The 26,023-nt window shown below is 49.1% G+C and overlaps 2 protein-coding genes across 2 annotated transcripts; both read left to right on the top strand.

Annotated features, from left to right (window-relative positions):
* Positions 1-12,553: 12,553 nt before the first annotated feature.
* Positions 12,554-15,645, top strand: FOXG_17282 (uncharacterized protein; the record flags this gene model as incomplete). Its single annotated transcript, XM_018397295.1, has 3 exons — positions 12,554-13,205; positions 13,304-13,647; positions 13,807-15,645. The coding sequence occupies 3 exons, from the start codon at positions 12,554-12,556 to the stop codon at positions 15,643-15,645; spliced, it is 2,835 nt and encodes a 944-aa protein (XP_018258087.1).
* A 1,062-nt stretch (positions 15,646-16,707) lies between these two features.
* On the top strand, positions 16,708-21,067 carry FOXG_17281 (uncharacterized protein; the record flags this gene model as incomplete). The annotated part of the gene is made up of 4 exons (XM_018397294.1): positions 16,708-16,948; positions 17,109-19,845; positions 19,898-20,751; positions 20,829-21,067. The coding sequence occupies 4 exons, from the start codon at positions 16,708-16,710 to the stop codon at positions 21,065-21,067; spliced, it is 4,071 nt and encodes a 1,356-aa protein (XP_018258086.1).
* Positions 21,068-26,023: the final 4,956 nt, after the last annotated feature.

Here is a 26,023-nt window from a genome sequence, read left to right as displayed (position 1 = left end):
TGCCATTGGTATGCTGGATGGTGAAGGAAGCGGGGTTTCCCTGTACCTAGCTAGCTCAGCACGTCTTTTGCTCCAGTAGGAGATCTGGCTTCGTTACAGCCACCCAGACGAAAAATAAATAAACAAACAAACAAATACCATGGTATTGAGATTTCTCCAAACCATACCAAGTCTTGGCGGTATTTACCATACCAATACCAACTCATACCAGACCATTCCGATCACTGTCATCAGACGTCAGTGTTTGCCTCTCATATCCTGTCTGGCATGTTCTAATCAGCCTCAGTAGTAACCAAGGGTCGTTTGATAAACCCCCCGTTACTCTAGATTCGATTAGCCCCACGCTCACTGCACCGCCTAAAGTCCACCTTGAACGTGACCTCGAGAGCTTGTGGATAAAGCGAATGAGAAAGGCAGCAGCCTCCTGGACCGTGGCGAAACGCTTATCAAGGATAAAGCGTCAACCATAGGCACGGCTTTTGATGGAACAGAAACCTTGATCTCGGGGAAGCTTGATGAAGTAAAGTCTCGAGTCTTGAGCGCTATGAGTGAGGTTGTGACACATATAAATGAACCTGGCGACGGGGGGCGCGACAGAGACAATAGTGCGGCTAGTCTAGACGTCCAGCGAAGCGTCGGCGCAGCTGCCGCTGTTCTATGCGCCATATTCATCGGTTTCATCGCCACTTAAGCTTAGTCACCACTGCTGTTGAGGCCTAACCAATTTTCTGTAACGATGTTGGAGCTCGCCTTCCTATGATTTAGGATATGTGGGCTCCTTATGTGAGCTTGCATGCCACCTCGTCGTTATAAAGGTCTACAATTCTGATTTAGGAGAGATTCATTGAGAACGAGACCACTATCAGTGTAATTAGCGTTCGAACCTGTATCCATGTATGTCTGTATGTATGCTAGAATAGAGCTATCGTATTATCAAGTCCCCAAGTACAGAAATTTCAACTAATCTAACGTATTGCTAGCCCCAACATCATATCAAGGATAGCTTGAGGATAACCACTTATGCCCAGGCGAAAGTATAGTAATTTGGCTCTTGATGTAGCGCTAGGGTTGTAGAATGTCACAGACCTAGCTATTCTGGACTTTACGCCTGATAATTATCTCTTTCGGCTCAGGCCGATGTAGTATTGGTATGCAGCGACTGTATGCCTATCAGTCTATCGGAGTCTAGGAGCCTTACTGTATTTAGTGCTTACATTACACAACACAATATGGCATGAATCAGGGTCGGCGCTTTTCAATAATTACTAAGTGATCACTATTTGGTGACTGATATTTTATTACCTGAACAACGTCGTAAGTACTAAAGTTACTTTTAACCGAGCTTTTCCGAGAGATATATCAGTGCTAGGTATACAGAGGGTTATATGTATTAGGCTTGGCATAGCGATCATTATAGGAATTACTGAAAAGTGCCAACCAGATTAAAGGGAGGATAAGGAGGTATAAGGTAAGTTCGTTGCACAAATGAGCCAAGCAAAAGTTGTACAAATCAAATCACAAACATTTCATGCTGACGACCGAGCATGACGAGGGTGAGCCGAGCTTATTGTCAGATATTGCCAATTAGAGACACAAAAGTCATCTGCATTCAAAATACGGGGTCGCACAGCAGAAGAGGCCACTCAATTGGTCTCAGCTGACTGCTGCAATCGGGAACTTGAGAAGAGCCCTGAAGTGGCACGGCGCCCGAAATGTTTGGTTGCTTTGCCTAGGCCTCGCGTCAGGCAGGACCTTTACTCCGGCCCCCGCTCACGGCATTAATTGTTTACCTTGCTAATCTGTTTCACAATATTCCGATTGGTTGACTTACGAAGGCGAGAGAGTAGGTAGTCGGATCCTATGTGGGATAATCACCACTTGGGCACGACGATTATTTCTGCCAATTAATCTTAAACAAGAACAAGTCCCGAGACTATTAAGCTTCCACTGGAAATTAATACGACAACAATATGCGTAAGTTTGATTCCTCAAAGGCAATAGTTATATGAAGTTATACTTTGCTGCTAACTACTGCCGCTGACTATTGGGAACCCACCCATATAATGCCGCACCTGCTTGCTCCTTATCCCCATCGGGCCTAATCCACACAACACACAACACTAGCTAGCGGAAATTGTGTAGAAACTGGACAGTCGATGCACCTAAAGTAGCTAAGTTCCTCACCGCACCCGGCGCGATTTGGACTACCTCCTCCACCGCATGTGAGAGCGCTCCCCCGCTCAAAATAACAAGCACGTTCGATATCCGTTCACCCCTAGTTTTGTCCATCCTCAACGTAAGAGTGCGCGGGTCATTACGAAATGCAGTGAGATAGCATCCTGCATATGCCTGAAACGCCGAACCGGCACCTGTTATGCAGGCGAGTAAAATGCCACTGGTGTCGCTGTGATTTACATTAGAAGCAACGTCAAATCTATACTAAATTACCTACCGTTCGACAAGGGCTCTCTCGTCATGAGAATGAGGTTGATGAACAGTTTCTTCAATAGTGGCGGCTTGGTCGAGGCTTTATATATTAATGTGTGACAGATGTATTCATGAGAATCAGACATACCTCTTATCAATAGGCGTAGCAGCCACAGAGACAGCTAGGGGGAAAAGTAAAAGAATGCGTAAGGGTTGCATAGCTGCCGTATATAGTATTGAGAGGGTATAAGTAAGGACGTAAAGACTTACTTAGGAAGTGGAACTGAGGGGAAGGTAAGCCCGGACGCTTGGTGCGGTACAAAAGAATGAGTGGGAACGAGGAAATAGAGGGAGAGTCCATCATTAAATACATCTTTAGTCTTATATGGCGCACTTCGCTGCTTAAATCTCTCCTAAAAGCTGTTCTTTTGATACGGGTAGAGTATAAAGTATAATTACCCTGTAACATACTGTAAATCAAATCGGCAGATGAACAGGATCTAATCCGGCTAGACCGGCTGCTTCGGTACCTTCAAAGATCCTCAAACTTATTGCACCCCACTGTAATATGAATGAAAGCTTAAACTATATGCCGAAACACTAAAAGAATACAAGTAAAAGGTAGTTCTGCCGCTTTAACCTAAATACTAGTACACAAGACCGGCAGATAAATCAAATCGGCAGATGAACACGACCTTCAAAGATCCTCAAACTTATTGCACCACACGGTATACTATAACAGGGTTATTAATAATATATGGATTATCAATGTGCTTTAAGTACTTAAAGGAAGAGAAACCTGCGTTCTGCCCAACTATTACTCTATCGCCGGAAGTGAAGTTTTAATCCTAAGCGACGAACATATTTTACCTCACAAAGAGAAACACTTCTCCTTGCCGCACGTCTGGTCCGTTGGTTAGACGGTAGATACGACCCAATTCAGAAAATATCGGAAAGACTCATTAGTTGTCTCCGCAACGCCTGAACTTCAATACCCTAACTTCTCGTGTTACCAACCATGAATCCCGCGCTTGCAATGGTTTTGCTGTAAAGAGTAGATTCGAACCCCATTTGCTCGATTTCTAATTAAGCTTTTAGGTACTTAACTACTGCCTCGGCAGAAGACTGGGATCGGTGCCGATGTATGAAATACCCTGAGACGGGAACCCCCAATGACTGTGCCACGATCAAGGCCTGTGGCAGTGGTAAACACCGCGCGATATGTAAGAGATTCTTATTATGTTTATACGAGTGGCACTTGCTGACTTACTACAGCCATTTCTGAAGAAAAGGGGGATATATGGGTATGATATCGTCGGTCATCAATTAGGTGCGGCAACTTATTGGATATTCTAGTGTGAAAAGACCGATGTGGCAATCTCAGGCCCCGAATTTTATCGAACCTGTTACGGCCTTCTGCAAGACCCGAAACCTAACTCCGAAGCCGACAGCTGCTGCACTCGTTGGGTTGATGGCGTGGTGGTGCAGTCAGATGGCTGTTTCAAGTAGGATGCAGTCCCATGACAGTTTGATCTGCTGGTTAATGGCAGCCTATCATGGGAAATCCAACGTACAAACAACGCCAGTACTGATAGCCTGATGCCGGTATTGGTAGACGTTTTCCATAATATCACATTGCTAGCACTTCGGCTGCCGCTCCCCGAGCCCCCTGCCTTATTGGAGTTCCTCGCGTGTTGGAAAATCCGGGGATCCCCCTTCGCTTCAGGATTCAGACTAACAGTCTGAAAGTCCTAGATTTAGAGTTTAAAGTCCTAGATGAATCGTTTGGAGATGTAAACCTGAGAAGAACTCTCATCTCAATAAAAAAAAAAAAAAACCAAGTTTCATAAAATATATTTTCACCCAGCACTACTGCGCAATATAAACAACAGCTTGGCGATTAGCTGCAGAGAAAGTAGTTAGGATGTTCATGTGTCAAAGTTATATCGCCTGTGGTTACAACTATGCAGGAGTTTTTCATAAGCATATTAATACGGAGGGAGCCAGAGAAGTCTCAAATCGAATGTCGCTGGCAACCCCAGGTACAGCCACCTTACTCAGCTCATTGTCTCGTTGCCAGGTTTCCATTTGCCACTTTAGCCGACAACCGCAGTATGTTTGGCGCGATATACCTTGAGAACTTGGACATATTGGCCTTCTGTGAGACTGTGCCCATAAAATAAAGACGTGATTGTTAATCATCAGGGGTTAGGGTTACTCATGAAGATGGGGGTAAGAGTTAGCCAACGAGTTCGTGAGTTCAGGGTACACTTTTCTCCAGATATAGTAATATCTTATGCCCATGATCTTAAGTAGACCATTTCAAGCTAATTAAAAGTTTCCCTGACTTCATAGCTATTTTCTGGAATTACTTATGAAGTTTTAAAATATAATGATGGAAAATGAGGTTGATGGTCGTGATGCTCCTCCACCCAGAAGTCTTGGCTCACATTTAATTCAATTAGGTTTAGCGCGAAGAGCGAACCACTAGAATAGATAGCTTTACAACCATCATGATTCTTGATGCAACGGTCTGATAATTCAGCATACCAACTCCACGACATATTAATACACACGATCAGTATGCTATATAATAAATGCACGATCATACCCAAATAATATCAGTCACGAGAGATGCGCACTATACACTTTTTCCTTACAACAGCATCATCACATATGCAGCGGACTCGAAAACCAGATAACCACTAACAAACGATGTTTTGCTCTCAGTTTTCCCTTCTTACTTATAAGGTCTTTGAGCAAATTGATGTTGCAAGAAACCGTTTCTTACCACTTGGCCTACGCAGACCAGTTTACACTGTGACACTGGTAACTCATGGAACCTGTAACCGTCGAAAAAGAAAATAAGGTTTGATTGCCATGCAGGCTACAGCAGCTGCTGCAGGGGACGGCAAGCAACAATTGCGTCGCGTCACCGATTACTCGGAAAACGCGCGAAGACCTACGGGAACAACCATTTCGGCCAAGTTATATGAAAGACGATGTCCCAACCCGCTCCAAAACGCCGAGGCCGCCCCCCGAGGAAAGTGCCACAAACGGAAGAGGAGCGGCTCGCCTCGCAACGCGCGCGATCACAACGATACTACCAACGACAACACGGACAATCTGTTGATTCCCACCGCGTCGCCGTTGGATCGCAGAATGCGGAGTTTGTGTATCATTACCAACCCCATCCACCTGCTCTACCATCGACTACGAACCCCGTTATTGGCCTCCACCTAGAGCCGCATCTTAACATACCAACACCTTTAGAGCAAGATGTAGTAGCCGAGCCCACTTGTGCGGGTGAGGCGGACACGGACCCAACAGCGGCATCAACGTCGTGGAATCCACCTGTCTGGAACCATCACGAGAATTCACGGGCCGCACGGTCGAGTTTAGATGATACACCCGAAGATAACTACAATCCGTTATTCGAGGACTCCCAAATACAACTCGAGCTTATATCACAACGACAAGACAATACAGGAGATGGCTACGACGCGGTCATTGACAGGGGCGAAGCCAATTCTCCGCAACTCGAAGCTCGAGACGAAGAGCTGCAGGATTTAGTTGACAAGGTCCAGCAGTTGCTCATCACGACGCCGCCAGACAGTGAGGCAATAAGGAGGGATAGTGGCGATGGTCTGGCAGGAAGTTTGTGAACCTATAGATCAGGCGTGGCTCTATCTTGATAGAGGTACTGACGCGACTTACCAGATACGATCGAATCACTAGTAGCTTCCGGCTCAGCGTTTTTGCAGGGCGATGCGAGATCCTCGACTCCACAATCTCAAGGCTCTGCTCGGTTATCACGTAGATCTGATGAAGCCCAGGGACGAAGCCATGCGACAGCATCTGCAACGCCGTCATCGCAGTTACGAAATACAAGCATGTTAGATGATTGGGTACGGCGGCCTTGTACTCGCTCCTCAGACAACTCTTCCAATGGAGTAACTTCACAAGCTTATGACTGCAACGGATTTCTTCTACCGTCAGCCACGGGCGTGCAAAGGTTCACGCGGGAACACTCGGGCTTTGTCGATCGTTCTAGTGCCACATCGCCATCCTCTAATTCATCACCAAGAGGGTTTGGAGTAGAATGGATCTATCATGGGCTCTACTCGTGGAACCTCCGCCGTCGGCTGGAACGGGAAGACTACCTTACCACCGATGACGTTCTCTGCGGTATGCGGCTGGCCATTGAGCTGAGCGGCCGGCGGGACGTCACAACGCTCGCACGCGCCATTCATCTTGGTGAGCCTCAGAACAACTCTATCCAGCTGAGCCAGGCCGAGATCGAAGATATAAGACGGCATGACGCCACAATACTGTCGATCTTTCGTCCAGGTATCGAGGAGGGGGTCGGTCACTGGTCACTCGCCATCTATCAGCCAGCACGGCCGCATTTCTTATTCTGCGATTCACTTGGAAGTCGTGATGACTGCTACTATTCTGCGCTCCGAGACATCCACGACTCGGTACTTCCGGACTCTGCGCCCGCATCCATTTGCGATGTGCCGATCACTCGACAAGTAAATGGCTGGACATGCGGTGTCATAGTCGTGGAATGTGCCCGACGATTTCTGACCGCACGAGAGCAGTATTGTAGTGAGGATTTGATGATAGAAGATCAGTCCGGGATACTCGACTGGACACAGCAGGAGCCGTATTTGTCCGAGATGCAAGACCCAGACTTGCGAGAGGTTGGTGCTATATCGTACTGGATCGAGGTGATATCGCAATATTTGGGCGCAACAACAAATCACAGTGCCACCTCCATCGGCAGCAGGAGGAGTAGTAGTAGCGATGCAGTTACCATCTCAGAGCCGGCTGACCCTGCGCTGCTCCTGTTCCAAGAGTGGAGCAGACCGGTAGGATGTACGTCCCGGCAACATGAAGAGGACCACTCCTCCCAGTTGGCGGATGCAACTACAAAGCGAGGCGTCTCTCCAAACTGCTCTTCTCTATTAGATATTGCAAAGAGGTTAGAGGGTGTAACTGGGGAGGATGGCACAAACGGGCCACTACCTTGCGTCCTTGACCCAGCGAAGGATCTCTTAAGGTCCGGCACGCGGGAGTCCTCATCACCGGACGCTGGCCTAACACGCTATGGCGGACCCTGCAAAGCCGCCATGGAAGGCTTGGTAGAGGGTGAACAAGATCCGCCCTATCTCTGCATGCATTCTAACCATAGCGCTCGACGTCTGGAAGATGACAGGATATCGTCGTCCTACGACATCGATAGTCTTTGCAGCTTCCCCACGTCCCTTGGCGTGGCCCGGCTGGGGATTCAGTGGTACACTCAGTCGCATGTCACGCTCAACCTAGTCGATAATGTCCATCTGAGCATGGAAATCCCAGGTACGCGTGAGCAAGATGGCACAGTGACAACCCAGCCTCTCCATACCATCCCCAACTACTGCCTTGGACGTGTCATTGGCCTTGCGGATACGTTCATCTGGGCCTTCTTCCCTGCCCTTTTCTCCGGCAAGCTCTCCGATCCTTACAGCCAGACCTGTATTCCCAAAAAGAACTTCGTGCACTGGTACGAGGAGGTGATGCTGCCCGCCATACAAGCTGTTGTCGATGACAATAACATACTCCAGTATATCCCAAAGACACATGCCATCGCGTCTTCGGACTGCAGTGCGCCTCGGGAAGCGTTAGCAGCTCTGGCGGTGGCGGAGGAAGAGGAGGCCGATATGGAAGAAGAACTGGATGGGTTTACCGGAGCGAAAAGACGAGACGGTCCGGCCGCACAGCCGGGGTCACGACGCAAGCACTTCTACGTCACGCTTCAGTCCCGCTACCTCGCAGCTTTATGGGAGGAGATACATTCCAGGGCTGCTCTCTGGCCTGAATATGCAGGGTTGCGACTCTACATGGCTGCTAAGAACACCAAACTGACATGGATGCGGCCCACGTTCGAGTCGGCACTCGCGGAGTGGCAGCACCACTGGAATTCTGCGGTTGACGAGGCGTACATTGATCCGGATGTCACTTACATTGACATCGGCCGCCAGATGACGCCGGCCGATACAGGACCACATGGACGCGTGCTTATCTGGCGCCGTTGCTGCATGGATAGGCTCTGGCGTCGCCGGCTACAGTGGAGCCGGATCCAAAATCGGCTGTATCATCGTGAGGAAGACGCTTGCAAGGACGAATCGGGCAAACGTCAGGCTCCGCCAATCCGCAGGACGACCTATCCGTTTGTTACTCTTCGTGATGCGAGAGATATGACCATCACTCCTAGTTCATCAAGCTGGGAGCTTCGAAATGGTCTCGTGTATAGCCAGTTCTACAACCTCATCAAAGTTCCCTTCGATGCAGCTAAGCAGTACCCGTTCCAGAACCGCCACACCGAGAGCATGGCGCTAGACCCATCGTATCTCAGAGATCAACGTAACTCCACACGAGGGGCACATGCCCACCAGTCCCGAGTACAATGTGCCTACCGTCTGAGCAAGCTCCGTATTCATCGCAACGTTCCCGCTGTCGACCAGAATGAGGATGATGATGATGATGAGATACATCATGAAGAATCAACACATCACCCATTCACATATGGTATACGTGCAGAAGACAGGGTATCATTGGCCCTTCTACGGCGTATCACTGGTCTGTTCTCATCTAGCCCCCCGCAGGATGGGTCAGGCGATGATGAAGAAGATGAAGAGAGGGACCATCCATTCTTCTCCGTTTCTTCTCAAACGATGGCCCGTTTCCTCCGTGCTAGCGTCAATCGATATTGTTTCCTATTTGAATATGTAAAATCGCAGACCGGCTTGAAATATTCACTTCCCGAGACTGTTGTTATGGCAGCAGCGCTTCGTGGACTTCGGTTCAGCTACGATTGTTCCCTCATCGCGAAAGAATCGGTACTCTGTGGAGATAGATGGACGTCGACGCAGCGCGTGAGAGTTGAGGGTGGGGAAGCGCGGATCGTCAAGGTAGAGCGAGAAGGGCTAGGTCTGAACAAGACGTCTACGTCGCACGGTTTTGGCTGGTGGCTACCAGGGAAGTTTGACTGGAGTACCTGGCGGTTTGCTTCCGATGTTGGCGATCGACTCGCCGTAGGCAACGACCTCCTACGTCAGGATTACAAGCGTCAATGGAGAGTCCTCAAGGATATTCGAGATGTCCACGTTCGTATGTGGCAAGCCCAGAGTTGGTTAGGGCGATATCGAGTGCAGGACGACGCGGTGGCAAAGAGACTGTGGCTCGAATACCTACACTCCACAGTCATCGAACTCTTTCAGCGGGATGTCTGGCGTGTGGCCTTGAAGAGTGTCAGCTGGAAGACGGGCTCCGATGTGACGGACGAAGGGTCGATGAAATATCCAGAGTCTAGCCCACCAAGCTTCTGCTACGATGGGCTATCGAACCTGTTCCACGACCGCCAACGTGATGTGAGCCACACGAGACCGCACCTTGTCGCTGGCAATAAGATACGGTCGACAAGCATGAAGGATCTCTTCGATGACCTGTTCTCACCGAGCTCTACCGGCACGGCTATGAAGCGTCGTAGAGGGTGGGCTTCGCTGCCCTATCGTATCGCGACTCGTCGAAGCATCGAGCTCGTGGAGATGGTGCTTGGGGCGGCGGCCGCAACACAGTGGTACGCACAGCTTAGGCGAATTGTGCTATTGACACATTGGATTCTGCCCTGGCCGTCAGACACAGAGCTTCTAACGACGACAAAAGAAAGTAGGGCTACCAATCTCAAACGCCGGCTTACTTGGGCCTCGGTTGTCCACATCACTCCATCTTCCAAGTCTACAGGGCACGTCGAGCCTGCTGTACCGACGCGAAAGGTCAACGACGCAGACCGTCAGGTCTCCACTCAAGACGATCTATCGCAACTACTGTCAGAAGTATGCAGGCGTCGGTTCGGGGATAAAGGCTGGGCAAGTAGTGCAGACAATACAAAACCGTGCTACCACTGGTCTACAGGAGACTTGATCAGCAGCACGCGCAACTGTATTGGAATTGATACGCTTCGACTTGGCCGTGCTGTTGGGGCATATAATAGAGGTTGTATCTTTCCCGTAGTAGAGAACGGCCATCCGCCCCAATTACGGATGGTCACGCGTATTCGAGATAAAACCCTAGACGAGCTCAGCCAAGTTTTCAGCGAGCTACTGGAGGTTGGCAACGTTCATCCTAGCACTCCAGGGGGAAGCATCACACCCGAAATTGGACAGTCTCGCGTATCATTTTCGCGTTCCGCGACATGGCAAGCTGAGCAAGAAGCTCCAAGAGGTCCAGCAGCACAGTCACGAGGATTCCGTTATCTACAACTGCTAGCTAGGAAACGTCCACGAACAGCGGAGGAGCGGGAAAGACTCCGGAGACATTTCCGACGACGTGACTGTGTACGAGCTGGTAAGGTTGTCGTCGGTACGGATTCGATCCATTCCGACGATAAGGGTTCGAGCGCGCAGACAGAGGAGACGGACCAGTCGTGGAGACCACAGAAACGTTTGAGAAAGGCAGTCAGAGACCAGATGATAGTCAGGCTAGAGTAATGTAGCAATCAGTGAATATCAGTCAAAGCGAACAGAGGGCTTCTCCATGATGGATAGCGCAGTAGGTACCTTCCATCCTTATGGCGAAGATAACACTAGTTTGAGCTGCACTGTCGAACTAGACGGGGGTGAGCGGCATGAATGTATGCAGAGCGTACATGATGGGGTGAGAACTATGGGTGCAGTACGATGTATTTTCTTGCGTAATTTCAAGGCTACCTTTGTAGCGCACACGTGCATAAAGTTATGATCGCAGCTGCCGACGGATAGAAAAAAAGCAAGTTGTTAGGTCCCAAAATCCGGACAAGGTTTATTGTTCAGGTGGAATAAGTGGCCGAGGCTTGACAGGAAATTACGCAACTTTGGCCGGCATTATACCTGGACCTATTTTTAAGACCGATATCATACTCGACTCAGAAATTCTATAATGCGCGCTAGTTAAAGAAAAGAAATCTACATAATACTAAATACTAGATGGCCTCAGTCAAAAGGATGCTTTACGGCAGTTGCAGTATAAAATACGCAGCGACTTGGAATGGGTGTATGGTATAGGGTAGTTAGCTGGTGTCGAAAAATGAGGCAGCATGGACCTTCATGATGAGACTTGGAAAAAACTACATCGCGACTCTAGCATTATCATCACCACTCTAATATGTATTTTTTAACGTAAGATGCAGTAATATTTAGGTAGGTATGCTAAACAGTACAAGCCGAAAACATACTTCAGTACATTTCCACACGGTATTTCATGCCACGACGAGTTCCTTCTTCTTCAAGCCGACTCAGCAATCTCTTTTTTGCGCCGGGACTGGATGCATCTTCCTTCAAGATAAAAGGCACAGCGATTTCCTCAATGAGGTTACAAAACCTATGAATATCGTCCGTTTTAATGTCCCGTTTTGAACGACAGACGAAAAGAATGCTTCCCTGGTGAAGGTGACGTCGGTAATTAGGCGAGTGAACCCATTCTCCACCTTTGACAGAAGTTGTCATCAACAAAAGCTGAGCCAGAGGATTGTAGTCAAAAAACACGCCGAAGGGGTCCTGGTTAGGGTTACAAGTCATAAATATTTAGACCTTTTTACTTATAGGTCTCTACATTTTTATAACCTTGCTAGTAAACTTGCCATTTTTTCTACACCAGACCCGCCTAAACCTAGGTTTAGGTGTCCGTGCACCATACCTTTCCCAAAACTTTTGCCAATTCATTCTTTGAACCTGGGTTCAGGTGTCCGTGCACCCTCAATCCTCCAAAACTTTTGCCAATTCATATCTCAATCCCAGGTTTAAGTGTCCGTGCGCCCCATCCTCCCTCTAAACTTTTAACCTTCTATTTCCCTCTCCGCACTTTTCATTCGCCCTCCCTTCTTTGTCTCCTACCTTTCTTTGATTGGTCGCCTTTCTGATCCCTGTATCCTCTCCCGTCTCCCATTCGATATAATAATACTCCTCATACTTTCATCCATATCCTCTTTCTCTCCCCTCAACTATTCCTTCCCACATCTCACCTAACTTGGGAACAAAGTAACGATAAAATATACATCATACATAATATATACCAATCCACTGCCCTCATCATCCTCACCACCACCATGATCAAAATTGGTCGCCCTCTGCCTCCCAAATCTAACACGAATCCCCGGCCCTCCAAGCGCCGGAAAACTACACCTATCCACCCTTCTCATGAACCCCATCATCCATCCACTTCTCCCTCCCTTACCCCCGTCGTCAACGACATCCCATCATCATCATCACCACCACCGTCACCATCCAAGCCCGCCAAATCCCCAAAGCCTGCTCCACAAACCTTCACCGAGGTCGATTCCCTGAGGAAACAGGCGGAGCCCTACCGCCTTGCCGTCGCTGAGCTACCCATCCATCTCCTCGACTTCTCCTGGTCTCGCGGCAGTAACAGGCCCCTCGACCGCAACCATGTCGCCCATCTTTGTCGCTCTTTCCAGAATGGTGGCCTCGCACGTCGAGCTGAGCAGCACTACATCCAGGTCTCCTGCAGTGCCGCCGCCGTTCAAAAGATGATCATCAACGCCCTCCCAGATACCAATCAGAGCCATATCCAGGACCGACGTCAATATGTGTTATCGTTTAGAAACTGGGCCGATTTCATTGACGAGAGGCCCGAGCTCATGGCTGGCCAGCATCGCATCGAGGCCTTGAAAGACTACGTGAAACAGACGCATTCTGATTCGAGCGATTTATGGTGGATTTGCGAGTTTTACGACAAAGGTGTGACCCCTCTCAATCGTCCCCGATACTATTAACAAATCTTCATTCCGTACATGTTTAATATATACATGACAAACCATACTCACCCTTCTGCACAGACACTCTACCAGTCGAACTTGACATCAAGCTTCGTGTCAATCGCCGTGATCTCACCCTGCCCGACACCCATGGTCAAATCTGGCTACAGCTCGTCTCGGCCTTTGATCGGGATCCCACTTTATTTTCCGTCGAGAGAAATGTCAACAAGAAGGGTATCGAGAAAAGCATGCTGGACATCTTGTGCCTGACAAGTGAAGCTCGCTTTCCCATCAGCCGTCTCGTCACGCTGTGGCGAAGCGAGCGGTGGAGACCTCGGGTTACCCGCTGGTGTCGAACCTCCCTGGGGAGAACCACATTTAACATTTCAAAATGGTATCAGATCGCAGGGTACAGACTGGACGATGTGAGTGACTCGCCCTTGGTGTCTGTGGATCATGGTTCATCATTCATCGTTTCGTCCATCTCTTCCACTCCAGGGCAAAAAAAGAAAAAGAAAGAAAAAGAAAAATAATCTTGGCCACCATCAAGCCTTACCTAGAACATATTGCTGACCTGGGAGTAGTATTGGTTCGATGCGTTCTACCAGGTACTCGAAACTCTGAGGGCACTTCCTACCTCCACCTCCGAGTCCATTCAAATTTCCGATTGGAATGTGCTAGCCGGCAGCCTCAAAAGCGACACCTATGATGCTGCTGATGTTCACCAGGTCTTTTATCCCAAGGGAGGCGGCAACAGTAACGACGACAGCAAGTCCAGCCCATCGGCCCCTTCCACCATCAAACCGGTCCAAAAGACAGCTCGGCGAAGTGGATTTCTAAGCTCGCTCGACAAGGAAGCCTATGACGGTCTTTGCCGCCATCTTCAACAGAACCTCACTCTTCGGTTTCCGGATGTGCAGCCCTTGTTGAAGATCAAGAAGGAGGAAGGCGAGGTCATGGCACAGGTCATCGACCATGTAGTACGTTGGGTAAACACTCAACCCGCAGATATTGTCGATACTCACGAGAACAATAAGCCCTTACGACGACAGGACTTGATACCTGCGATCGAAGGTCTTATGGTAACTACTCACGGGGATGATTGGTGGGCTCGGCGGAGGGAAGACGGCGATGTCGATGGCGCCGACGATATGGCATCCTGGCTCGACCTGCGCTCACGAACGCTGGAAAGGCAGGTCCTCGACTACGTCCGCAGCCATATGACCGAGTTCAGGGATCCCTCGACGAAACACTATCTCGACTTGATGCCAGAAGAACATGATGAGCACTATGCAGAACGCTTCAGTACCGGCGACCTCTGGACAGGCCTATTTCACATAGTCCAACACGCCCTTGGTCCTGCATTTCGTCCGGTGTGGGAGAATTCGATCTCCGAACGCGTCGGCGCAGATAACGCGATTCATCAACCGCGGTCCGAGATGCGCCACAGACCACCGGCCTCAGCCATCACACGAGCTATCTGTAGTCAGCTGGGGAATATTCCCGAAGTGAAGGAGAATCCTGCACTGAGAGGCGTGTATGCCTCGAACGAACTTGGTGCCTACATCGATCATGCTGTTCTCTCATGGGCTTCCGATCGATGCCGCAAAGCAGTGGAAAACAACGAGTCTGATGAAGGACATCCTTGGTCGAGTGAAGCACTCCGCGCAATCCAGGCGGCGTATCAGGGGTACGAGGGGATCCTGGCAGGAATGACATCAGCCACTGCAATTTCCGAACACGATGATCAGCAGCAACAGCAGCGGCAGTTGCCATCTTTGCTTCCACCAGAAGAGCGTATCAGCCACGCCTCGAATGAAGTGCTCTGTCAACAACAGGGTGCCGTATCATCGAATCACCACATCATCATCAAGCAACCCCCATCGTCGCAGGGGTTTGTTCCGATCAACACGGCAGACAGGGCACAGCGTGACAGCGGGCGCACAAGGGCCATAGCCATGGAAGAAGGCCTATTACCCCGAATGCAGCAACAAAAGCAGCAGCGCCAGAAATCACGGCATCCTGAACAACAGCCACTATCGTTGCCACCGCCGCCGCTCACTGATAATGCGACGACTGCGATATCCTCGTTGCCTCCAGCCCAGGGGACTGCAATGATGAGAAGCCACCGCCACAGAGACGGCACACAGGGGAGAAGTTTCGCAGATTACAGTTACCAGCCACCTCCTCAGAAGTCTTACGTTGCAGCTGAAGTCGGCCGTCCGCTGCAAAAACTACCGAAGGGGGATGTTGGGAGCGGCAGGGTCCACCAATTATCAGCAATCTATGGCAAATACATCCGAGATCCTATTCACGAGAACATCGATACTCAGTGTGCTCATCTCGCCCCCGCCAGCGTCACCAGGATCGAATCCTTAGCTCGCAGCCACAAGAGAGATCGTCCTGGATGGATGGTCCTGTAGCGACGTCCGGAAGTAAGCGTTGATCCTTTCCCAGCGCGGGCGGGGCGGCGGTTGTGAGCACGAGCGAGCCATACCCTATACCAAAAGATATACGATTCAGTCTGGCGAACCATCGGCAGTAGCACAGCAATAAATAAATATGATAAGCAGCAGTAATTATAATAAATAAATAGTAATAGTAATAATAATAATAAACTATACTTTCTAACTAAACGTATTATTTTTAACCTGTGAGAGGTTACTGAAGTAGTTAGGTTAAACCAATGTCGTTACTGTCACGACCATGTGCACGCTCCTGATTTTTGGAGTTCCTAGAATCAACGGCTGGTTTGATAATATTGGGAAGGTTGAAAACACAGGGAAAAAGATGCGGATAGGCCGGAAAGAACTGGACTGGGGGTAGAGCACCCCTGCTGTTTCAAAATGTGATAAGTCTTTAGAGTTTCATAGTGTTTGTGACGAGTAAGCCATCTCATTTCCCGCAGTATTTACCCCCCAACCCTTTACATGAGGGCATCACGAGGGATTTGATGTCATTCCGTGTGATGGAGAATGTGATAATTCGAAGAAGATGCATGAGATAGCGCTATATATTTCAGGGTTTGGCCTCAGCCACATGCGCGCTCGGACACCCAGACCTGGGTATGCCGGCACGGGTTGTTTACGGGCGCGTTCGGGGTAAAGCTGATGAGCCGATGGTAGGTGCGGTAGCTGCCTCCTTTACGAGGCTCGAGCCTGACTGAAGACGCGGTACCCTTTCGTAAAGGACTTCAGCTACGGCTATGATAGCACGACGTAGAACGACGCGCTTCGCGTCTGACTGCACCAGCTTGTACAGTAGTCGAATCCTATAAATCAGCGAACAGTTTCGCAGGTGACAACAATGAGATATTCCTGACAGAAACAAACAGTCTGTATTTCTTTTAGTGTTGTGTCACTTTCCCCTATCCTTCATACCAACTCATATCCTTTTTCATCACCAGTTAGCATCCTACGAGGATTAGGGTCACCTCTCGTTGGTCAACATAACTAACCGTTGTGACGGACGCTGAGAAGCCTATCATGCCGTGCTTGGGGCTACCAGAGGAGGTCGAATTCGATGTCCACTCTGACGGTCCTGACATTGATGATGGCGAGGACCAAGAAGAGGCACGAGAGCTTATATCTCCGTTCTTGGCTGATGAACATTATCTCGAGGAGCCCGCGAGCATCCAAGGGAGCATAGTCAGCACAGAAGACGCTACAGATCAGTTTCAAAGAGGCTGGAGAGTAGACCGTCGCGCCGGCGATTCCTGGATGTATGGTATGGCACTGCATTGTTCGAAGAGCGTTGTAGAAGCCTTGATTGATTTGTTTCAGCCCTTTCCCCCCCCACCCTCTTCTCCACCTAGAACTTGAACGAGGACACGCTGCCAGTTTCTCAAATATTTGTCTGACTCATCCTGACTGATATGTCGTGTTAGCTGACGAGTTCATCGACGAGACGAACGACGAAGCCTTCGATGGGACACGTGCCCTTGACCTCCTCCAGCGCCGAGTTGTCTTGGACTATGGGAGCAAGAAGACTGGGTCAAAGCCGGCGAGCGAGGACGACGATTATTACCCCGTATTCCGGCTCGATTTCGTCAGCATCGTCGGTCTACCGCGTCGGCCGATTTGCCGGCCTAGCCACTTCTTTGACAATATCACAATATCCTTTCGCCACTGGAGTGCCCCGTATGTCGCAAAGCATGCACAGGGTATCGACTTTGACCTGAGCGGCCGCACCTTCCGCGTTGCCACCGGCGCCACTCGGGAAGCTTGGTTCATTGTCATGCACCCGAATCAGAGAACTGCCGGCGCCAACAACCCCCGTCGACGACACGATGCAACACATACAAGGACCGCACTCGTACAGGGCCGTGCTCTGATGCTCGCATCATACATCAAGGACATCTTCCTCCGAGGCGAGCTCCTTGGTGAAGGTGTTGAGCCGAGATGGGCCCTCGGAGGCAAGGAGACGCAGATGATTGCTTTTGACAAATGGGTCATATTCCAGACACTATTTATGGACGGCTGGACGGGGTTTCTCGAAAGGTTCTCCGCACAGGACGACACTTTCTGGACCGATCATCAACCCGCCTTCCACGCGTATGACTATGGCGCCAACATCAACATAGAAGTCAACGAAGGCATAGCGAATCTCGAAGAAGAAACAGTCATTAGGCCAGCCTATCTCGATGGACTGGACGATGAGTTCGACGAGTCCGACGACGGTTACGATGGAGAAAGCAATAGTGTGCCGGCGACACAGCAAGGATGGGGGGAAATTGGAGGAGAGGAACGAGAGGATGAGCTCGACGAGCTATGCGACCAACCAACCGTCGAAGTGGAGGACAACGATAGTCTATTCGTGTCGGAGAGGGTGGACGATGTTGCTTCTCCAATACCACCTATCCTCAGTCCAGGGCGAATCATCGATGCGGAATATCGAGATATTGATGGCGAAGTCGACGCGAACGGGCCCAATGGTGATGAAGAGCGGGAGCGGAGGTTCCTTGAATGGATGAACGAATCTGAGAACACTGATATAGGCCAAGACAACGGGACTCAACTACAAGATCAGGAGCATCAATATGATGGGCAAGACAACTCCCAGCAGCAGCCGTTGAGCCCAGATACTGACGGCAACGACGACGTCCATCCAAGGCAAGCACCAGACATCTCGCCAGCCAGTCTACCTCCTTCATCAGCATCGATACCAGCAACGGAGGACCAGAGAGAACATGATGCGTTGTATAGTCCCGGCCTGATGCGGTTGCGCGAGGCCCTTGAGGCGAAGTACAACCTCGATAACATCAGCCACGTCTCCTATGCCCTAGCTGTTGATGTTCACTGTACCGCAGAAAATACGTATCCCGGCACAGAAGGAAGGGTAAGCCGTCCTGTATGCTTGCTTGCCGACCGCAACCGTGTGGCCGGGGAGTTTTACGGGAGTAACTACACCTTTTACCCACTCGGCTTCCACCCCGCATACGGCAACTTCACATCGGATCGTCCCCCTGCCTTCCTGGATAACGACCTGTTTACTGTCATGAAAGAGAACATGAGTCACCAGAACCAGGGTGCCGACGTACTTTCGTTTGGCTTCTTCCAGGGCTATTCCAACCTAAAACGGTCTATCCGTCATGGCCCTCACGACCTACTAGCCAGCCACGGCCTCGCCACAGCTGCACTCACCATTCCCTCGACGGAGGCTCAGCGCACGGCGCGGCTCAAGGACAAGCAGCAGCGGCTCCTGGCCCAGGTGAGGGGGCGACTCACACCTGACAACCCTGGCGCATCGACACCTTTTGCGCGGGAGCGACAGAGGGTGGAAGCAGCCATGCAAGCGAATGAGTTTGCGTTCCGATTCGAGCAGGTCATTTCCATCGATGCCCCACGACTCGTGCGCCGCCGTCGAAACTTCAGTAGCGTACTACAACCCATTTTTCAGCTCATGCGTCTCTTCCTCAAGGAGAAACAGCTCTATGCAGGCATCCTCCGGCGTTTCAACCCTGATATCTTTCCAGGAGTCATGGTGGCTTTTGCCAGGGTTATGGAAGCAGCCATAGCAGAAATGGACCGTCGCTTTCGCGAGGCTGGGTCGAAAGGACTAGGTATGGCTCTCTCCGAAGGCGTCGCTGCTCTCGATCGACTGGGCAATTTTTGCTTCACCGGGGACCCGAGGGTGCTGCCTACCAAAGTCATGAGGCTCCTTGGTACGATGGATAGTCTAAAAACATGCGGGTGGCCATTTATATCGCCGCGAATGTTGGACATCCGAGATGGACAAGGACTCGTTAACCTTGTGGGATGGCCACAGCTGAGCAATGGACGGCCCGTTCTGATGCATGTTGCCTCGCTAGAATACCACTACGATAGAACTGTAGCATCTAACCGACACAGTCAATTGTGGTTTGCTGAGCTTGGGGGTAGGTCAATAGACGGGATGGATAGGATGACAACGTTCCTTCATGAGGTATTCCAAGATCTGTGGATACCAGAGACGGTCGCTTTTATTGCTCGCCAAGTTCGCCGTGGCTTGAATCGTGGTATCCGCAGTGGCGGTAGGAGCGATGTTGGAGAACATGGTGATGCCGACACGGGCAATGAGGAGAGTGCTCAGGCGATGATCGCGTTAGAAGCCTGGGAGGCACGAGACAGTCCATTCAAAACGTCGTATGTGCCAGGAGTCTCTTTAGATTCCTTAGCGTTCCTAACATTGCCACAGAAACTTCGAGAAATTGTCGGCGGAAGTGCTCAAGTTCGATGACCGCTTGATGATGAATGAGTCAAAGATCGTGCTAAAGACGAGACGCGACTTTGCAGAAGAGATCTTCGTTGCTTTGATGGAGGGCGGTAGGAAGGGTCACCTAGGAGTCGAGTCTGTCGCACCGACCCACTCAACATGGCCCTCTATCCTCCGGGCCGCCATCCAACATACCAGAGGCAGCTTCGCAACAAGGGCTCAGTGGGTCTCGGGCATCGCAGCTGCCATGGTATCTGCGAGTATCGAATGGGTACCTGGCTCTCATCGCCGGAGATTGACGCATCAACAGGTAGTACAGCTCGTGGGAGCGGCTGCGTCTGCAACGGTCCTCGCGGCTCGGCCCGATAGCCTTAAGAGACGGGCGCTAGAGGCGGAGGCTCGCAGGACCGTCGATTCGGTTGGCGTTAAGCGAGCGAAGATCCGACCGCGAATCGACCTAGGCTGCAAGATACCGTTCAAGCAGATCCCAGATATTGTGGAAAGAGGCTTTACGGAGATACGCCGGCTGTTCGCGAAAGGGGACCAACGCGTGCTATCTCACTACTGTGCAGCGTACTGCTGTCTGACAGATTGTCTTGAGGACCCCTTATGCGATCTTATGCTCATTCTCACGTTGACCATCACAGCGTCTAGTGCGACCCCCGAGGTCCGGCCCAACACGAAGGGCTTCAGCGTGACGGCCAAGAGAAGGGATCCAGCTCTTCTAGCAGCCAACATGGTGACGAGAATGCTTTGGTTCCTGCGGCCAGAGGCATTTCCGTGGGATAAAGACCAGGATACAGTGCTACGGGTGTCTGAAATGACAAAGAAAATCGGTGAGCCGCGTCCATGATGATCCTGTTTAGCGTTAGTGAAGTAAGATAACTGATACCTTGACGATTCGTAAATGTAGAGCATAAAGGGGTCAACAATCGAATGCTTCGAGAACTGGGTTGGATCAAAGTCAAGGGTAACCGGGATAGTCCACGCAACTGCGAGTCGCGTCTTACGCCTAAAGACGAGCTCTTTAAACTGCGTAACGACCTGATGTTTCTCATGAAGGAGCCGAGGACTTTTATTGGCAGTGTATTTAAGAGTAATAAGGAAGAATGGGTGGATCGATGTTCGGCTATTATTAAAGATAGGGAATAAATATAACATTATGGCAGGTCTATCCAGAAAACGAGTACCATAAAAGTAAATGAAGGATAAGAGGCTGACCTAAAAAGAAAATTTTTTTTTTTTAAAAAAAAAAAAAAAAAAAAAAAAAAAAGATATATATACCCTAAGTAGAAAGCCAAGGCTTTGGCGAACTAATGTATTAAGGTACCATACAGAGACGAGGGTATGCTACATAAGTTCTTATTTGGGTAAGATTCGAATCAGAAAATTAAATATCAACTCAAGCAATAGGGTAGTTGAGCTACTTTTGCCCCTCCACAAGGGCTGTAGTAGGCATGCCTAAGGAATAATTTAAGGTTTTGGCAGGGTTCCAGTGATAACAGGGGCAATATAAGGGGGTTGGGGCTAGAAGGGGCGCTGTGGACAAGGATCATCAGAAGGCCATAAAACCAGAGCGGCCCCCCATAAATCTGGGGCGAATGATTTCTCCACTTTCAACGACATACCAAGACTTTCAATAATAACGACGGACACGGCCTGCAACTAGCAATGACTCGAGCTTGCCCAAGACAGCGAAAGCGGCGGGAAAAATGATGAAAAGACGGAAGCGACAAAAGCAGGGTTTACGAGTATGACTTGAATGATGATAGGACGGGTAATCTGGGTGACCTGGAGGCACGGCCATTTCGGACAGGATGCGATGATGAGCGACACGATCAGATACGTCAACCCAGCAAAGGGCCCGTGTGTAGTATTGAGAGTGGTTGGGGATAGGCAGAAGGGGTTAGGGTTTGTTTTACATATAGGTCTACGTCTGACCTTGACAGAGAGCTTTGGCTTTTAGTCTTGGCTGCGCTGGGAAGTGTTTGTGGTAGGAAACAAAGGGGATTTTTACCCGTAACCCTAACCCTAACCCTAAAGCAAAACGTTAAGTTTTCGTTTGATCAGGGAAGGTAAGAGGCTAGCGGGTGTTTGAGAGGGTTAGGCAAAAGAGAGAGAGGGAGTGTTTAGCCGTCACCCTAAGCCAACCTGTAACCCTAAGAGGTTACCCGTCACCCTAACCCTAACCCCAATGCAAAAGCCGAAGTTTTCGTTTGACCCGGGAGGTCAAGAAGGTAGCAGGCGGTCGAGAGGGTGGCTAGGGAAAGGAGCTTAACGGTAGTACCAGAAGGAAGGGGTGGTTAAGAGGGCAAAAGTTGGGCTTGAGGTCTGACGTTGAGTGTCTTGACGCTGAGTCTTAACTCTGGGTCTGACCCTAACCCTAACCCAATACTGGGTTAGGGTTAAGGGGTAAGGGTAAAGGGAAAGCCAGAGACAGCGGGAAACAGGGAAGGGAGGAAGGGTTGTAGGAGTGGTAAGTTCTAACCTCTGGGCTCCAACCTCTAACGTCTGAGGTGTGGGGTGAGGCGAGGTGCTGTTAAGGTTGAGTGGGAGGGTTAGAGAGGAGAGTTGGGGTTAGACAAGGAAGGTTGAAGTTGGGAGGGTTGAGGGTCTGTACAGTGTGACACAGTGTGTTTTCGCACGGACCGGGTCAGGGTTACTTAGGTGCCGTATAAAACGAAGAACAAGAGGACTTTTAAGAAGTTTGGGTGGGTGGGTAAGCCCTGTAAATCCGCTAACGGCAGGTTGGGCGGCAGGGCGGAAGGGTTAGGGTTAAAGCACTGTGCGCCGGAGGCGGCGCTCACTGCAGGTGCAAGCGCGACAGCGCTTCGGAAGAAAAGAAAAGAGAAAGTTTGTGAGGAAACAAGGAAAGTATGTTGTGTAACACAGTTACTCATGGATATGGGAGTAAGGGTTAGCCAAAAAGTTCGTGAGTTCAGGGTACACTTTTCTCAAAATATAATAATATCTTATACCCACAATCTCAAATAGACCATTTCAAGCTAATTAAAGGTTTCCCAGACTTAATAGCTATTTTCTGGAATTACTTATGGAGTTTTAAAATGTAATGATGGAAATGAGGTTGATGGTCGTGATGCTCCACCTAGAAGTCTTGGCTCACATTTAATTCAATTAGGTATAGCGCGGGATCGGCCTGGAAGTCTTGGCTCACATTTAATTCAATTGGGTTTAGCGCGAAAAGCCAACCACTGGAATCTACCTTTCAATCTTGAACGACATAGATAGCTTTACTAACATAATTCGTGATGCAACGAATCTGATAATTCAGCATACCAGCTCCATGGCATATCAATACATACGATCAGTATACTATATAGTAAATGCACGATCATAATACCACTCACGAGAGACGCCAACTGTAAACTTTTTCCTTACAATAACATCATTACATATGCAGTAGACTCAAAAACCACTAATAAGTATCTTGCTTTTAGTTATTTCTTGCTTCTTATCTATAAGGCCTTTAAGCTAATTGATGTTGCAAGAAACTGTTTTTTTTTTTTACCTCTTGGCCTATGCGGACCAGTGCACACTGTGATACTGGCAACCCATAAACCTGTAACTGCCGAAAAAAAAAAAAAAGAAAATAATAAGGTTTAATTGCCATGCAGGCCACAGCATCAGTGTTGTAAGTAAGGGCAGGGTTGAGATGGTCATGAATGTCAGTGAGATTTCAGTCGCAGGTCAATACCACAGATAAAAATCCACAACAAATCCGCCACTGCGAAAGATGATGTGTAAGTCATGTCCAACGATAGCCCAGAATGTAATTCAACCACTATCACTCGTTTTAGACATTTTAGATCCGTGTTGCGCATTTCTTCGTACTTTCCTTCCCATTCTCAGAGGTTTTCTAACTCTAGACCCAAACGTTGCTCGGTACGTACCGTTACAACCCTGCAAGTGGCTTGCCATTGCGGCCAATCCTATCAAGAATAACTGAACGTATGTCTCCACTATCCACTCTCAGCTAACCTTACTTCGAGCACCTGTGTCAGTACTCAATACTCTCAACAATTGCTCTTCTCGATGCCCGATTTTTTTCCATTTGTTCTCGACAATTGTCTATACAGCACTTAGCGTTGAGAATCATCGCACTGTTCTTCAACTAGATTCACTATTTGTAAAGGTCCTAGAAGACACAGAAAAGATACCAGCTAGAATCTAGCTTCCTTCGATCCTTACACCGATGGCGACCATATAATGTCAGTTTAAATAAAGGCCCAATAAATATTACTCTATATAGCCCAATGAAACCATGGTACCTCGCATCAGCCAGGTATTATAATGTCTAAATCGTGTTATCCTTTGTCAGTACGTCTATCCTACATTTTTTAGTGACTGATACCGAAGACCAATGGTATTGCGTTTAACTGAACGGTCGACCCACCGAACCAATAGAATATCGAATAACTGAACGTACAGACCCCACTCTACCCAACCCTGCCGATAAATTGACCAGGATGCTAGGGTTGGGAGTAAAGTCGCATCCAGTCTAAGAATAACGAGTCTGGAGATGCCATACAATATACAATGACCGTACAAAAATTACGACTACGCATCAAGGTTCATTAGAGTCACTCCTTTCCTTATTTAATACACGAGTCAAGACGTTTTCCCTAATTTCCTCTGCCTGCTAGCTTGGCGCTCAAGGTGACTCGTGATCAATCAAAACTCCTACAGGAAAGTCACGATATTTGCAGGACTGAAGAATTCATCGTTCAATATCTCTCAGCCCTCGGCCATGGCATAAATCGAGCGTCAGGTATCTCGTTTTACTTCATATCATTATGATTTCGATGTTTGACAGTGGAATATGAAAAACAATATCGACAAATATCTTATTTTATTAAAGAAATCACTTAGCTTATCAAGCCAAGGAAGGATAAAAGAAAAACCCCCCCCAACAAGAAAGGACATCAAACAAAGTATAACGTTATAAGTATCAGTAGTCATATTAATTTATCCTAAAATCATCGCTGATTTTTTATTTGTATTTGTTATAGACATTTAGAATTATTTACGACCATGTCTACCCTAGGTTCGTCCATGTACCGTAAATTTTCAGCTGGTTGTTTTCTCAAACGCTACACCCCTGCTAGTTTCTACCCTCTTAATCTCAAACTTCCTATCAGCACTCATTATACTGTGTAGATCAGCAACGTCACATAGGAAAAAGCAAAGAAAGCGTGAACTCGAAAGTAGGCCCTGCTGTTGCATATAGACGTGAGGTTCAAGTAAATAAACAAGTAAACAAGTAAACAAACACATCAAGTAGAGCATTCTATTATTCGTTATTTCTCTCCTTGTTCCACAAAGACAACTCTGTCAACGCGCGCTAGAATGGGTCGTCGTCCATTAACAGAAGGCCAAAAGGCAGAAAAGGCCGCTCGTAGGCGAGAACGAGAGCGACAGCAGCGTCTGGTAGCCCGCCAGGCTAAACAGATAGAAGATGCCGAGACCCATATAGTCAGCCAATCGTTCCCGGAAACAATCCTGGAGGATCCAGTTGTTTCAAGCATGTCTCTCCATCTTTCCATCCGTACTCTACGTGACTTTACTTATAATTATCGATAGGTAATGATGGCCAGCCGTCTAGCCGAACCGACCCACTCCCAATTGACAGACAGCCGCCGTTGCACGCCACTCGCTCGCGTCGCCGAAGCCCACGTCTCGCTAGTGAACCGCCCTTGACGATTGACGAATCAATCATCTTAGCGGATGGGGCATTTCACAGACCGGATACAACCGCGCGACTGCGAGCACCCGTGCGACCGATTAGCGAACAAATACCTGCCGATACAATCTGTGTTGCGACGCCATACTCTGCAAACATAGGCTACCGGGAAGCAGCCGAAACTAACGAGGATGAAGAGACCTCTGCAGCGGAAACCCCAGACTCTAGGACACCTTTGCAAAGTGAACAAATAGCTGCGACGCCCGTCAGCCGTTACGAGGTAGACCATATCGTATCACCCTGCTCGCAGACACGTCTCCGTGTCCAACGATACCGCGATCGACGGCATGCTACAAGATTACAACAAATCTTCCAAGAAGCTACAGAATGTCAAGATCTACCATTCA

This window comes from Fusarium oxysporum, genomic scaffold (assembly GCF_000149955.1).
Source record: "Fusarium oxysporum f. sp. lycopersici 4287 supercont2.44 genomic scaffold, whole genome shotgun sequence".
Lineage (NCBI taxonomy): Eukaryota > Fungi > Ascomycota > Sordariomycetes > Hypocreales > Nectriaceae > Fusarium > Fusarium oxysporum.
Note: the sequence above shows the minus strand (reverse complement) of the source record. Positions and strands in the feature narration are given on the sequence as shown.